Source organism: Glossina fuscipes, unplaced genomic scaffold (assembly GCF_014805625.2).
Source record: "Glossina fuscipes isolate IAEA_lab_2018 unplaced genomic scaffold, Yale_Gfus_2 61546, whole genome shotgun sequence".
Lineage (NCBI taxonomy): Eukaryota > Metazoa > Arthropoda > Insecta > Diptera > Glossinidae > Glossina > Glossina fuscipes.
The window spans coordinates 837,540-854,967 of NW_024003757.1; the positions used below are offsets into that span (position 1 = coordinate 837,540).

Genomic DNA, 17,428 nt, shown 5'->3' on the forward strand with positions numbered 1-17,428 from the left:
TAAATTAAAAATTAAAATGTTGAAAAAAATTTTCAAACATATTCTATATGTGTTTTTCGATCAAAGATTTATCAATTGTATACACAATGTATTAGTAAACTAGTGTAAAGCTAGTTAGGTGATAAGAGATTTACGGAAGAAAATGGAATTGATATCTATAAGGACATTATAAATTCAAGAGTAATTTAAAAAAAAAGGAGAAAGTCTTTTCTTCTTCTTCATTTTCTTGATTTATATCAAATCATATTTATTGCTAAGGAATTTTAAGGATAAAGGATAAAAATTCAAAGTGTTAAGTTTTTATATTTTTAAGTTACAATAAATGCACTCGATGAGTGATTTTAAGTAATTAACTATTTTAACTGGTGGTTCTAAGTTTCTGAAACTATCGAGATATTCTTTATAGTTATATTTTTATACCCATCACCGAAGGATGAGGGATATATTCATTTTGTCAAAGCGATTGCCACACTCAGGAGGAAGCATCAGCGATTCCACAAAGTATCAAATTATAAATCGATTTAAGCATGTCCGCCTGACCGTCTGTTCGTCTGGGTAATATCTGTTGTAATCCTTCTCCTGGTCGCAAAAATGTAGCTATCGACTTCAATTTTGGAGAAACATGCAGCTTACTGTTGAAATTTGGCCAAATCGGTTAAATAAAAATTGGTTTTTTGCTCATCACTCATAAACTATAAGAAATAAATGTACAAAAATTTGAACCCACATTCTATCGGCAATACTGCAGCATTTATGCACAAAAATGGACAAAATTGACCACGCCTACTCAATATTATAGTGTATCAAAATTTAATTATTCTTTCAATATCTTTATAACTCACGCAAACAATCTTCAAAAACCCCTCAGATTCTTGGGCAGTTCTAAATTCGGAATGCATCCGAACATGTTCGCCCTTTTCCATCCTGTCCAACCGTTTGTTTGTGTTACGTTGTAGCATTGGTGGTAAACATTCAACAAACAAATTTGTATTAGAATTTGAATTTGACCTAAACCTTTCAAAGGACACGCCCACAACGCCCACATATCTCTCCGACACAAATATTTATTTTGAAAACAAAAGAAATCAATTGCACCCATTCCATATTATAGAGCCTGAGAATTTTGCTCTTTTATTTCTTGTGTCTTTTTTTTGGGGTAAATAGTGGTTGATATAAAAGTTTCGGTACCCACCGAATTTAATCTTTTTACTTGTTTACTTTAATATGATTGTTTTTATCTAGTGTCATTATTTCTTGTAATAAAATGTTTAGAAATATATGCTTAAATTGGCTTTTTCTGTAAAGAATTCACTTTATTTGACTACACATATCAAACTCAAAATCCTACTGTCATATTTGTCTGTTTATACCAAAATAAAAATATTATAAAAAGTATTAAAGAAGCTAACGGTTCCGATTTACCAATTTACACGACTAGGATCTCTTATTTCAAAGAGATATTCCAACTATAAGCATAAGAGATTTAATTTTATTACAATTATTGTTGTTATATATGCATTCAATTTTGTACCCATAAAAAATTTGTTGATCTATGTATCTATTTCTTTTCTATTTTAGAACAGTTAAGATTACTTATGCCAATAATAATAATGGGGATTAATTTTTTCTTATTAAATTTTTTATGACATTTTCTTATTAAATTTATAAAAAAACAAATATATAAAAATTTTAAGATTAAACGATTGCATTACCGAACGTCATCACAGTCAGCATCCAGAGCCCTATTACCAGACCTTCTCTTTATCATTGTTGTTATATTCTTTTCGGTTGTCACTGTTAGTCTCTTCTAGTTACACAAATTTTCGGACCAACCTTTTAGTGTGTAAACCCATACGCTCTATGTATGCTTGTATGTAGACTGTAGTGTGATCGCATACTATCGTATGCATCCACTTGAAGTGTGACAAAATTATGCCACTTCAGCATAATCCTTTTGATAAAATAAAATGTCACACTTCACTTCGCATGTAAACAGTGATAATTCTGTTTATATAAGAATAATCTAGTGTGTGATAAGGATAATTTAGTAAGCAATTACAATCCTGTTTAGAATAAGATAAGAATAATTTAGTGTAAAAATTTAGTATAAATAGTGCCTAAGAAAATAAAGAAAATCAGTTCTCATAAAGCAACTCAACCAAGCGTTTTACTCGCTAATAGCACTAGGCATTCAATCTGCCTGAACCATTAAAATTAGTGACCGTCTTATGCCGAGACACTTTGGCATTATAAAAGACGGATAGACTTGGCGTACTGCAGCCGAGCAGCATAGGGCCTAAACAGATAATCTGAACACATCATACCATATCAAACATTATCACAAAACAATATATTGACGTAATTGTTACTTCCTCTGCATAAATATTACGTAGTTTGCTATTGTTTTATTTTTACAATTATTAATACAAATTTCTTTTTATTATTATTATTATTTTAATTTTAGACTAATGAATTGAATTCTTAGACTAAAAAAGAGACATTGAGCACTAGCAACACAGGCTATCGGCTATATATATAGAAAAATTTTGATAAAAATTCAATTTATATTACTAGTTTTCCGTTTATTACTTTATTGTAAACTTTATGATATTCACCTTTTTGTATTAAATTTACCTACAGTATTTATCACAAAAAATTCTGCTTATCAATTTTTTCTTTACAGTTTTAATTTTCTACCGCCATATTCTCCTGCTTCCATTTCATTTCTTTCCTTTCTTTATACATTTCAATTCAAGATGGTCATAAATTAATTTCTTCAGGCCTTAAAAGCATAAGCAAACACATATTGTTTACATATTTACATATCTTTTTTTTCCAGCTTGCCAAAAAGGCTCTAAATTAATGTTTAAAATGCATCATTTGATGACTAAATTATGAAGTTCACGTTCTTTTATTAATTTTGGATAGTACCTTAATTCCAAGAAATTTCAGTAATCAAATTCTTTTATACATTCCTGCAACTAGTTTAGATCCCTCTAATTTTATATATTAGCGTGAAATTTTAAGTATGTTTTTTTGTGATCTTAATGCTGCCAATGAAAATTATTATTATCAGCTACCAATATACCATAATAAAACAAAGTATATCACAACCTACGGCTCGATTTTACAAATTATTTTTAAAACTATCACAAATTTTGAATATTAACATAAAAATCATCCTTTAGCTTTTCACTCTGTTGCTAAAACCGCAAACTTTCCTCTTCTTCTTCCTATCTTACTTCTTTTCACTAGACGTGCCCGTCTCATATGCCTTCTAATTATTTTTTTGTCCATCGTCATTTTACGTTATCGAAATTAAGTATCTTACATCCTACAGGGTTTCATTTGCAACTAATGCTACTACATAAAATCAAATGTTACAATCTTCGCTTGTTGAGTTGCTGCGATGAAGTGGACTCGTTTATATTTTTCCTTTTGACTCTTCATACTAAACATAACATTTTGTTGTATAACATATGTACCTGAAAATACTAGATTAAATTTATCCTACGTCACGTTTAGCCATTGCCGCCATTTAGTATAACGGAGAAAGCAAAAAGCACGAGATCATGTGACAACAAAGGGGTATTCATTAGAGACATCTTTAACATTTCCATGTGTTTGTTGGAAGTAGCAATAACACCCAAGCAAAGGGAAGAGCAACAAATTGACTCTCGCTTACGTGCAATAAACGACGTCCAATTATCCTGACTTAGTCTAGTTCCTTTGCGTAGTTATTATGGAATCCTTTCACTTAATTAGGTTAAACGGAGATATAAGGTTGGGAACATCATAAATCCACTCAGAATACTGAATGTCCAAATGTAAAATTCTGTTAAACCAAACATTGGAAACAGCAATTCTCGAGCAGTACGGTTAGAATTTGGTCAACCCAAACATTTATTGTAAGTAGCATTCACAAAATTTTTTTTTTCTGCGTTTGAGGTTGAAGCAGAATACTTCAAAAAGATGTGCAATTTTTTCTACGTGAGACCATATACGAATTAGAGAGCAATAGTAAAATGTGCAAAATGTTATTTAAAGGTGACGCTGAGCTTTTCATCTTTGAACAGTAGCGGTCTGAAATTGGCAGGAAAAGCACTTGCCATGTCCGCGTATATACGTGTAGGGGGTTTCCGTTGGTCGGCTTTGTCCCTGCTTTTCAGAAACAGAGTACCGTTGTTCATAATAAAGGAATTCCCAGAACAAAGTCCGAAGTTCGTCTGTATAGCATAAGGGTAAGTTTTGGAAATAAAATTAACTTAAAGAGCAGAAAGAAAAAGGAGATCAACGAGAGTAGTCAAGGTGTTCAATAAAGTAAATTTAATCATATTAACTTAACGTGTAAATAAAGTTGTATAAGATAGCTGAATGAATCGGGAATAAATTGATTTTACATATATATTTTTTAAATTTTAAACATCAGAAAGAAAGAATGAAAGAAAAGTTTGTGAAAAGTTGACATTGAAACTCATCTCCAAATGAAAACACATTATTGGAAATTAAAACTTAAGCTTAAGTAAAAACCTATCATTAAAACTGGAAATTAATGCTCAAATTCAACTAAGCAAACGTCTTACCAAAAATAATAATAAAAAACTTATTGCTACTAAGAATATTTTATTAAAAATTGCTTATGTTGAAACTTAAACCTAATAAAAGCACGTTATAACTAAAATCAGTGGGTTTTTAAAAGCTGGGATGTATACCTAAGAAGAAGAACCTGAAAATATTAGTGTCAAAAAAGTGGCTTCATCCGAAAAAAGACATATGAAAGGGGTTATAAAATGAAAGAAACCACAAGATGGCGTCAATATGCAACGGAAAGCAATAAGAGACGGCATTATGAAGCGAAAGCAATGAAACGGAGGGCCACGGCAACTAAGAAATAAATTAACAATCACAGCAAGTAGGAAATAAATCACATTAGATTTAAGAAGCAGTAATAGAAAAAAAAGAAAAGAAAATAACAAATATCATGAACTAAATATATAATAGGCGTCGCAATGATTAACTATATGTGTGTGTGCCTGTGTGCGCAGGAATGTTGCCAATGTAGACAATGACGTAAGTGACCAATAGGTACGTAGGTGTAGACTAACGGACAAAAGACCAATACTAACGCGCTCTGAGACTGTTAGATAAGACAAGCCGTTAGTTATTTATCATTTTTATATGTAAAAATTTTCCCTCATTTGTAGTGTAACTGGGTTAGCCAGGCGGTACAAAATAAAACACAAGCTTTACACACCATCATAAAATGGCGCCCGATGCAAACCCAAAAGAAGAGGAACTTAGATCCTCAATATAATTTACGTTTTTGTTTGATTTATACATAATTTTTTTAATATATGGTGGTTGCTCGAGCATCACAGAGTGACGCGTCGCTACGATAAACCGAGACGGCAAATTCTTCTCATTGAAAATTCGTCTAACTTATTTAAATTTAATTAGCATAATATTTAATTATACTAAAAACCTCTTTTCTATTTCAATGTATAGTTGTGTACATTCATGAATCCATATATATATATATATATATATCGCGACTCGTAAATAAATAAACTTTAAAATAAAAGAACTTTGAAGTTTATTTCTCTTGAACAAAATATCCACGGTCCAGTGATGTGGACTGTATCTTAGTAAAGCGAATTTTATAACAATATGTTAGTCGCTAAGCAACTCTCCTTTACAAAATGTAGCCCCATGCAAAGGAAAGAAAAAAATGGAAGGATTTGACTACCAAGAGACTATACGTTCTTGGGGTTAAGAGGATATATGTCAATCGAGCAGCAGTACCATGAGACCTTCACGACTAAGGTTCGTGTGCGAATGGTGAATGCTCTTAGTAGGGTTCTTGAATAGTACACACACTAAATTCGTGAATTGAAAACATGATAAAGTTTGACTGTTCAAAAGTAAACATTTTTTTTTGGAGTAATTTATCAAACGGAACAAAATTTCTTATAACTCACGGTGTTGCATCCGCATTATGCTTCATCTAACCGGAAACGAAAGAAACAAAACAAAAGAAGAAAATTTTTTATTATATTATATTTAAAATTTTATTGTAAAAAAGAAAAAATTGCATAATTAGATACACAGTTTCGTTTTAAGAAATTATAAAACTATATTTGCAATTGCAATCTAAAAATTGGCAAAACTACGCTTATAATTCCATTTTAAATGAAATTATACTTATATTCATAAGTTTATTTTAAAAAAACAATTTTTTCTTTACAAATCGTATGTGTTATTGCCATTTTAGAGAAAAAAACATTTATAAAGGAGTTACCAAACTATAATTACACTACTGCTTGGTTGATCTCTACATCTTTCGCGTAAAAGTTTTTCTTTTGCTTGTTTGTCTCGCGCACAGTTGCGGAAAATATAAAACACAGAGTATCACTGTTTCCTTTTGAAATGTCAATACTTCTTAAAGGTAAATAAGAATCGTTTCCCAACTCGTCTCAACTCTATTGACATCACCTGGCGAGATGTTCCTATTTTTGAGTTTTGGGGTATTTTTACCTCACCATTCTCAGATATTAGTACAGTTTAAATGTTCCGAATTGCTGTTTCCTGCCCTGGATTTGATTAAATATATTTAGAATAATTTGTCAATAGATTCTAATTTACATCAATTACATATTAAGAATTCAGTTAGTGTGTTATTAGATTTCGTACAAGTTGCATTTTTGGTAATCCAAAATTTTGAATGAATTATAACACCAACAATGATAATTCTACACATTCAATTAATACAAGACTGGAGACCCGCTTTGATCAAGTTTTTTCATGCTTTCAACTCAGACAAGAAAATATTACGGAGGAGGATTCTGTTGATAGCTATTTGGCTGAAAATTTTGAAAGTTTCATAAATAGCTTGGACAACAAGATGCTAAACAGAGATATACCAAATAATACTGGCAAATCATGTGAAAATACCATAGAAGGAGGTAATATTAGTAGTAACCAGGCAGAAGCCAAAAATGCAAATCAACAACTGGTGGACATACTGAAACAACAAAATAAAGCATCGTTGAGTTATATGCAGGAAATTGAAAATTTAAAATAAGAATGTTACACTGAAATCAGGCAAAGTCAAACAGGGGATGCCGAAGATACGCAAAAGTTTAGGATTTCAGCAGCAACATCTACACCCAATCGGGATGTTCTTTCCCATGCAGGAGGACACCGAAACGGCAGTGTTAAGTTTGCTTAGCAACAACAAGAGGCAGAGGCTCGTATAAGTTGTGATGAAAGCACGCGTAAGCGAAACGATGATTTAAATCGCTGGCATTTAAAATTTGATATATCTGGCAAAGGTATCGCAATCGTAAGTTTTATCTTTAGGGTTGAACGTTTGAGAGAATATTATCAGATAAGTTATGACGAGTTATTCGCTGAATTTCATTGTTTAGTAACATAAAACACAAATAAGTGGTATTGGCTATTACTAGAGAACCATGAAGGGGGTGCCACTTTCGACTATTTTTTGCTCAAAGGAGAGCTGTTAGATCAGTTTAAGGCGGCAGACTCAGACTGCAAGTTAATTAATGTAAACAACAGCCGGCGTGTGTTTCGAAAATTATTATGGGAAAATCCACGACCTAACTTCAAGGATGGGAAGAAAAATTCCTGAACAGGAGTTGAGTAAAACCGTCAAATAAAATGTTAAACCAAGTTTGGCGACTCTTATCTTCGCAATCAAAATAGAAAATATCGCTCAAAGCTGAGCGTAAAAGGGCAGAAAAGGTGCTCTGAGAAAACAAGATCAGGACCAGACACGTCAATGAAGTTACTCGGGAAGCTAATAGTATCCGTGCCACCAGAAATGGAACGATTGAAGCTCGAAACAGCAAGCTTATCGATACACTGGAAAAATCTAGTGGTACTGATAAAATCGACAGAGGGCGAATTAACACGCATAATATGAGCAAAAATAATGTGTATTGACACCCATTCCAACCTATTATATCGCTAGTAGGACAGCCAGAAAGCAGCCGCAAATGGTCGCGCTAACTATACAGTCAGCAGTAATCCCTTAGAAGTAAAAACTATAGAAACTTTTAAAAGAATGTGATATCTGCAATTATCACTCAAGAACATGACAATAGATTATTTGCCAAAATGAAGAACCCTAATGTCGAAGTAACAATCTTATTAGATACAGGAGCTAGCGCTAGTTGTTGTGTGGCAGGAGCAGGAAAAGTTTTGAAACAGGGAATCAACATGGAAGAACGGCTAATGGAAGTAAAATACCTGCAACGGGGGTTGAGTGGGAAGGAGAAGTTAGAGATATTGATATTCTAATCATGCCGGATCTGCGACAAGAATTTTTCTTTGGAATAGACTTCTGGAAAACATTTGGTTTATCCGTCGTTACTACATCAGGTGACACAAAATCTTCATATAATTGGGTTGCCTTGGAGTCTACATATAGAGAAAACGTCAAAACAGATATCTATTTGAACTGAAGTAATCGAAGAAAGCAACCTTCGATTTGAAAGACGCCCTTTGGCATCTTCCATTGGAAAAACATTCACGAAAGAAAACTTTTACTCTACTGTCATCGAAAATTATAGAGTGTGAGAACATTACACCAATTTTTTTAAGCTAGGGCTTCTAAAAAATCAAGACGAGGTTTTGTCGATTTTCAGCTTCTTATCTTTGTTTTTGGGACTGCGGCGGTTCCAAAAACATTGCGGCTCATATTGATCTCATTAAGTATAAACAAATACGTATGAAACGTCGATAGTTCTAACGTTAACAAATCTTTTCATGAAAACGAAGTCGAAATGTAAGAAGCGTGGGACACTACCATTCTTAAAAGAGACTGATGATGAGTAAAGCACAATTTCGCAAAAAGTAAGTTTTTTGTTTTTCAGTCCCGCAAAACATTGACCGAAGTAATGTGTGTTTAAATTTGAAAATAACCTCACGCTTAGCTTATACATTCCAGTAGAAACTGCATCTATTGAACTGAACTAAAGGATAAATAGATGCGTTTTCAATTCAGAAAGAAATTGATAATTTTCGAATACTAATTTTCTTTTTATTTATCTTCATTGCGAAGTAAAAATAAATAATATAAATAGACTGTACAAAATCGGTTTATTTACTTTATTTATATGCGATATTTTATATAAATTCAGCTAAAAAAGTTCCACATAATTATTATGGAAATAAGACAAAAGAAAAGGCTGTTTCATTACGATCGAATGAAAATTCTTTTCACATATGATATATAATAATAGAAAAATTTTATGCTACGAGGTGAGTAGTCCATTGTTGCTAACATCTTTACTGGAATTATTACTTAGTGGCAGTTCATAAGCAATTCCACCCCAATGAAGCTTGTAAGTCCGAGCACGCCACTGTATGTTTGGACTCCAGAGGGCATGGAGAAACAGGTATGGCCCACTCATTTCGCGAAACAACCAACCGATTACGAATTCAAACTTGTGAAATGGTAAAGAACCATTCTGAAAATATATCCTTTAATATCAAACGATTTAATATTTATGTTACGTATTTACCTGCACCGTACACAGCATTAGCCAGTCCGATAGGAGCCAAGTTAATATGTGAACCAAATAAAATACCAAAGGGTCCCATTTAAAAATCAATGAAGCAGACCACGATGTCAATGCTCCTAAAACCATACACTCAGATAACGGTTCCAGCAAGATCGTACTAGGCACCATCGCGACTCGTAATTTAGCCCATCGTATCAGGCGAGCCTGAAAACTGCTAATATCGCAGATTCCGCTATTTTGCATAGCCGGTTGACTACTTATACGCATTTTCCAACCATGTTCTATTACAGCTTTTGCTATAAAAAAATCTTCAGCCAAATAGCAGCCAAATGTTTTTAAACCACCCAATTCATCTATAACGGATTTGCGGAGTAAGCACGACATGCCTGTATGGCAGTTTATACTTAATAAGTCTGCTGACAAGTATATTCTAGACTGTACAGTACCAAAAAATATCTAGAAAATCATGTGCTTAAAAATCAATTTGCAAATGCTATGGCACGGAAAATTTTATCTCACTTTTTCAAATGTAGCAGCAAATCCTTCCCGATCGCAAGTAAATGGCATCTGATGTATCAACGCGTATTTTTCGCCCATACTATACACCATATCTAATAAAGTATCGCTTTTCACTGGAATTTTAAATAATTTGAAAATATTTCCCATGTTATAACATTGTTTGATTATATATTAATTGTTCAAAGACGCTTATAACATATGTAACGTTGACGTAATTTGTACTTAATAAATTATTGCGAAAAAATGAATTAAGTTTTATATTTTTACCCTGCACATATTTGGGAGCGGACTCAATTGAATTGCTTCATGAAGCATAACCTTTCTTCGAACAAACACAGTAGATTAGGAACTTTAACGCTCGCTTTTTACATCAAAATCCTTGCATACAGAATGTCAATTCAATTATAATAAAATAGGATATAACACATTGCAAATCGAGCCAAACTACAAAGCAATAGAAACCCTCTTATCAAACAATGATTTTTCAAATCAAGCACCTAAAATCGTTTTCAACTTAATGTTCATAATGGTTTAACACTCTAAATCGACTATATGGCGCCATTCTCTTCCTGAGACCTGAACGTAACAACAATCAAAACATATAAAATTTCAAATATAGTTTTAGCATCTGAAGACGCAATGTCTTCCTCTATTAAAAAAACTAAGATCCGCAGCGTATTAATCGTTGAAAATAAACCATGGTAAATTCCTTACTTAGGATAAGCGATAACATTATAAGGTTAGCGACTGACAAACATGAAAAAAGTCCATTGGAAAAATCAAAATGTATTCCGAAAAACAATGTAAAGAAAACTAATGCAATAGGTCAGCAGAGCTTAAAAGTGCTCATAATAGTGTTACAGCTCTCACTAATTCAACTTTGCACATCCTGCCTGTTTTGACTATTTTAGGCGGTGGAATGCAGCCCACCAACGACAATGAAGAGATAAGCTCTATATGTTTCAGCTAATATAACTGTACTAAAATCAATAAATAACAATAAATTTATCGTTACCAAACGGAGTACCTAACTAGGCTGTTAGAAAGAAAACTATGACCACTTGGATATATATTTTAAATGTGTTTTTCAACCACTATAAAAACATATAACATTGTCCACGTTTTTGAAAAGCTGTTATTACTTTTCCCATGCAGAAAGTAAATGTAGGCTCAAAACAAACTTACTTCGGCAGACCGATTTCTATTCTGAATATAATAATAATAAAAGGTTGACAAACTACTTAAATATTTTGGTTTTCAACGGTCAGAGTCAAATCACGTTTTCACAACTGTAAATAATTGTTTAATACAATGAGTCAGCTCCCGCAGTGATCCAATAGAAGTAAGGTTGTGTACTACCAAAGGCTTCGGCATTGTTTGCCAAAATGGAATATTGCTGCTATCGTACGCTTTTGAGAATAATTTATACCATTTAATTGAGCAAATTTTTCATTGAGCTTACATTTCATGTTAAATTTTATAGTGTTTCGGGAATGAATAACGACAATAACGCTGTTAGTTAGCGGCCAGTTGACAGCTTGCTCTTTCATTCTCATTATTTGCAAGGGCAAAAATTACGCTAATAGTTTCTTGATATGAGGTCACATTCACTCAAATATGTATATACTAATCTGTGTTTCAAATGAATATGCAGTATGATATACATTCATTCGTTCTTGAACTGCAGTATACTCATATCGCAATTGCAACCCAACTTGAAAACTCTAAACGAAATAAAGTCAACATGAAAAGCAAGTAGTTACTCGTTATCTTATAACATATTAAAGTAGAAATCTTGTTTTTAATTGAATACCAAACAAATAGGTTTTTTTCTTAATGAAACAAAAGATGATTATACACAGTGTTACAATTTATTACAAAGCAAATCGAAGCTCAATGGTTATTTGAGGCATCCGTCAATTAACACAGTTTCGAGCAATAGCCGTTCGTTTCGGGCTAAATTGTAATAAGAAAAAATTAAAAACACCTTACTTTTCTATTTTTTTTGGAGATACCTCATCGTAATTGCAACAACTTCATTATTATAGGCCTGACTCAAACCTATTGTATTAAAATAAACGTAACTAAATGTGGAACGTATAACATTGTACCTCTCTTTATTGTAGTTGACATTTAACTGAAATAAAGAATTTTCAGAAATCATGGACAGCGGTCCTGCACCAAAGGTCATATATTAGAAATTTGACAAAAAAAAATGCTTAATGAAACTATATGTATAGCGGTAAGTCGTCGTTGCATGGTGTTTTCGCCTTGAAATTTACTATGGGTCGGGGAAAATACAAAGGTTCAGAGTTTTTCCTTGATTTAACTGGATTTACTAAGGGCATGCTGTGCGTCTTGCATTTTAAATCTATTTCAAAATAACTTTTCTTTTTCTTAACAAGAAGTTTCATGCTTTTGCAGAAAAATCGAAAAAATCATCCATCATTTAGTGGATAGAAGAATTAAAATTTGTTATGCTTTTGGCAAGAAGTAATGAATTTGGCAGAAATCATCTCAGTGCAATAAATCAATACTTCTTTAAAGCTGAATTATATCATGTAAAAATTTCACAGTAAAAAACGTGCTTATTGTTTTAGTGCCATAGTAGCTCCAATTAAATGAGTTATCTGGAACGTAATTTAAGAGGAGAACAGTGTGATGTACAGGTTTGTGAAGTGCATAGTTATAACGTTCGCATAAGTAAAGTAAAGATGGCCCATTTTCATACTTTTGTTATTGAGGTTGTCTAAAGAGCAATGGTCACTTCAATTATGATAGCGGGAAACGGTTAATATAATTCTTTTTAAATTTTCTTATTTTATTATCGCTAGGCAAAAACCCGTTAAAGTAGCAAGCGAACGAATACACAGGAGAAGACACAAGAATCCGTCTGGGTTGAAATAAGCTTAAGTACAATTGTAAAGCGGCAGGGGGATACAGTTTATATATATTTTTTTTACGAAACGGTTATTATGCGTTAAGCCAGAAATGGAATGTAATTACATGAATAAAATAAGAACTGAAAAGCTGGTCAGATTAAGCCGTCTAAGTTGAACTAAGCGAAAATTGCTGCCTCTACACGTATATTTTTAGAGATGCTGTTCTGAAATTTTAATTTTCTGTTTTAAAAAAAGATGATATATAGATTAGTAAAAAAAATTTCTTAGAAGTAAAATAGCGAAAGCGTCCAACCGTGAAATGTCTAACCACCTACATTCCAACTATTTGGCATTAATAGCTCCAGCAACGGCAGCGATAACCGAATGTTTATCATTATCATCCTAAAGAAAGGCAAACGGACAAAGAGGGCATCCCCGAATAAGGATCTAAAAATTCCAGAAACCTTATCCGTTCATGGATATGTTTAATTTTGGTAATAGGTTGACATGTAATTAAAAATGAACAGTGAATAGATCACTACAAATAGCAACGAAACGTAGCGCACCAGCGGGGACTGTTTGTTACAAGTGATTTACGCTGCGCTTTGTTATTGTATCTAATCCGTATTTTGTTCAGTTTGTTTTTCCGGATAATATGCTTCTTCAGCACTATGTGAATTGGCCGCGGTTGCGGCACAATTTTTGCTTAGCGGCAGATTCACTGTAAGCAAAATGATTACTCCAAATCCAAACGTTTGCAGCGTCGCTCATAATGCTCTATATAATTTGACAATTGGGTATTCTGACATCATAAAACACTTTATCACAACCATTTAAGACCTTTTGCAATTGTCATCACTCTTCTCTCACATAGTTTCGATGAAACGCATTTTCTCAAAATGTGTTTTAAGTTGTTCATTGAACGTAACGAATGAGTTGTTTATATGTTGGCTAATTAAATTTAACATGCAGGCATGTCTGAGTAGCGTCTTATAATAATTATAAGAAAATGTGTATATACAAGTGATGGACAGAGTGGAATTTCAGGGTTACTACTTCTCACATCACTTCTTCAAGTACAATGTAATCTCTATGAACGACTGCATTTTCTTTTATGTCTCTGCAAAAGGGGAATTATATCGATTGGTGTTAACGCAGCGTAGCTTAGTCAAACGTAAAAAAACAAAAATAAAAAAAAGAATTGGCATACATATGCCCGTTCGTTGGTAATTTTCGTGATACGTTGAACATATTGGCCGTGTTTTCATTTGTATTTGTTGTGAGTTTAAATGCTAAATCAGTATTCTCCTTTATTACATTTTTTTAAGCAATGAAACAAGAGCTTAAGAATTCCTAAAATAACAAACTCCTTTTAAGCAATAAAAAAAAATCAGAAGCTTCAGAAGGAAACACATCGAGAGCACACAATGCAAAAAGCACATTTTACACACACAAGGTGCGCTCTCCAATAACGGTGAAACTCTGATGAGCAGAAAATAGCCTGAGCGACCAGTTTATAAAATCTTGACGGTAGCAATAAAATTAACAATAAAGTAAACAGTAATCGTCAAATAAACCAACAGGTCACTATTGCCACCAAAAATTAAGGCTCAGACAGCAATAAGAACTTATGCAATTAAGGTGAATTTGAGAATTTTATTACGTTTGTGCGCGAGCCAATAACCTTATCGAAAAGAGGCTCACGTTACATTTTGTATATATGCTTTCAAATAATGTATGATTATTTATAGGCTTGTATGTATGAATGTTTATAGGGCTTCTATGGTAGAATAATTAAATGTGTTGAATATTTGTACACGCTAGAGTGTTAATTATGTATAAAAGCCTGACGATCGAAGTGTTAAAATCAGATTGTAGTATTGTATCCAATCGCACACCAGCAAACGAGCTTTCGTTAGCTCTTGCTCCTTAAATTACATATTGTATCGAGATCTCATTTAATTTTACTTAAATTAAATACCTACTATCATTCCCAATCTTTTATTTTGGGCAAAATATGATCTTTATTAAAAACGGACTATTTGTGGCGATCCTGGCCCATCGTAGGGACTTTCTGAGTAAATTGCCAAACATTGCCACTGATCTTCTGATTCAATTGTCAAATACGGCTGCCAAATTGTACTGATCTTCTGATTTAATTGTCAAATACTGCCGCCAAATTGTACTGATCTTCTGAGCCAACTGCCAATTACCGCCGAAAATATTTTGATGATTACTGCTATACACTGCTAGCTGAGTTTATCCTGTTTGATCATGCTAATTTTGTCAAACATGAGGATAATGAAAAGTACAGGCGATATAAGACGACTGTGAGCTATACATAAAACAGTGGGACTAAAACCAGTAACTCTTGAAGAATATAGGCGCCGACAACAAAAAAAGTACGTGGAAAAAAGATTCAAATTTTTAAAGTTGAAAAACTCAAAGAGAGAGGAAGCATACTGAATAAACTAAAGCGAGAAGGAGTCATATTGACAAGAGAAGCCAACGCAGCATAAATAAGGTAACATCCCTCTGGAATAGCAAAAATCGTTTATATTTTTTAATCAAGCAAACAAGGTGTTTCATACAAAACCCACCAGCTTCATAAACAGTTGTGTGTTAAGTCGTACACATAAGGCCAGTAGGGGCTTTACCGCTACATCGGCAAAAACACATTTTGTATACTTACATAGAAAAAGAGATGTTCAAGCTATTAATGATTTGAAGAAAAATATATACAATGCACAATAAGAAAACTAAAATGATATAATAAACTAGAGCTGGATATATAGATAAAATTTGCAATGAAATGAATCAATGGGAAATAGTAAACAATAAAATAGTTTGCGAAAAGCCAACTTTAAAAAATTGTTTAAATGTAATAATAAAAAAACATATAGACCACAAACATGAAGAAAGCATTCAAAAATTTTAATTAAATTACTAGAAACCATATATAATCTAATAAATAACCACTTAAAGAAATTTACTGAGGAACGTGGGGATTAGTCTCTAGGAATATATTGGTCATTATGTGATCAGTTATTGAGAATGTTACCACGAGACGGGATGAATAAATCGTATCCCATACCATCTCCCATCTATTATATGTTGACATGAACGGAATAATTTCTCCAATGAAAGCTAGCAAAATAAACTCAATAAGGGAGACTGAGAATCTGATTCAGAAGGACATAAAAACGAAAAATATATGGCCCATACTCAAGTGGAATCTTCAGGTATAGCTTTAAAACTAATACCAGAAATTGATGGAAAGTATGAAAACTTGCGTTCTTTTATAGATCTACCAACATTAACAGATAGCATGAAAAACTCCGTCGTCTCTTTAATGAAAACCAAATTCAAAGGATATGCCTGAAATGTCATTAATACGAAATCTACAATGCTAGACAAAATACATGAATTAACCACACCAGTAAAAGGGGAATCGGTTGAGGTTTTGTTTGTGAAATGAATGAATATCCAACAAAACAACAAACCTGCACATACGTACTTCAGTGAAACAGAAGCTTTGACTAAGGGTTTAGAACGGATATACACATTAGATGGATTATTACGTGAAATGGCAATCAAATATTCAACACAGTCTGCAGTTAAAGCTACGAGAAAGAATTACACCATTGATAAAGTGAAACTTATCATGGAACCAGGCCAATTTCCAAACATGAATGACCTCATTGGTAAATTTGTCATCAGCTTCACTAAGGCCACCGGCTAACAAAACGCCGTGCTTTATTGTAAAAAGAAAGCTTACAAAAACCACTGTCGCGATAGAGAAAAGAGCTTCCGTCATAAAAATAGACACTTTAATATTAGCAATAATTACTTCGGCAGTAACAATCATAATAACAACCGCAGAGGATGGAACGGAAATAATAGCAGAACTGTTTATAATAATAACTGCTAATGTAAGGACAAGGACTAGCAACAATGACTATTTGGAAAACAGTGTTCTCCTAGGATCAAGAGATTAGAAACGAAATTGACCTCAAGTCAACCACAAGTTTGAGTAATTCCACTACTATATACATAAAACACACAAACACATTAATAATACTAGTAGTAGACGCAGGCGCAGATATTTCGCTTATAAAAGCCACACACTCTTTTAAATACGTTAATAAAAACAGAATCACAATCCTGAGTGCCGCAGGAGAAGAAAAAGTTAAATCAATGGATACAATTTAATGAAGATAGAAACTACCTTACCCTAAGACCCCAGAACATTTGACAAGATATAAAAATTCGTATAACAAATATATGCAATAATGATACAGCTTTACCAGCAAGCTCTGATATGAAACGACAAGTAAAACCTCAAACTTTTGCAAATGAAGTATTAATTGCCAATCAAGAACTTTAACTTGGTATCCTTATAGCAAGCGCTTTGGTAAAAGCAAATCAAACTGAAAATATTGTAAACTAATGAAAATCATTTCTAATGAACAAAAACCAACT

The 17,428-nt window shown here is 32.8% G+C and overlaps 1 protein-coding gene across 2 annotated transcripts in view; it reads right to left on the bottom strand.

Annotated features, from left to right (window-relative positions):
* Nucleotides 1-8,789: 8,789 nt before the first annotated feature.
* LOC119643731 (ceramide glucosyltransferase) overlaps nucleotides 8,790-17,428 on the bottom strand; it is a 103,487-nt gene continuing 94,848 nt past the window's right edge. The window contains exons 3-5 of one of the 2 annotated variants that reach the window (XM_038043175.1): nucleotides 10,065-10,177; nucleotides 9,546-10,001; nucleotides 8,790-9,491 (exon numbers count right to left, since the gene is read on the bottom strand). In XM_038043175.1, coding sequence (XP_037899103.1) covers nucleotides 9,276-9,491; nucleotides 9,546-10,001; nucleotides 10,065-10,177 — 785 coding nt within the window. In that variant the 3' untranslated portion in view covers nucleotides 8,790-9,275. The remainder of the gene's footprint in view (nucleotides 9,492-9,545; nucleotides 10,002-10,064; nucleotides 10,178-17,428) is intronic. The other variant, XM_038043174.1, reaches the window with a different exon arrangement.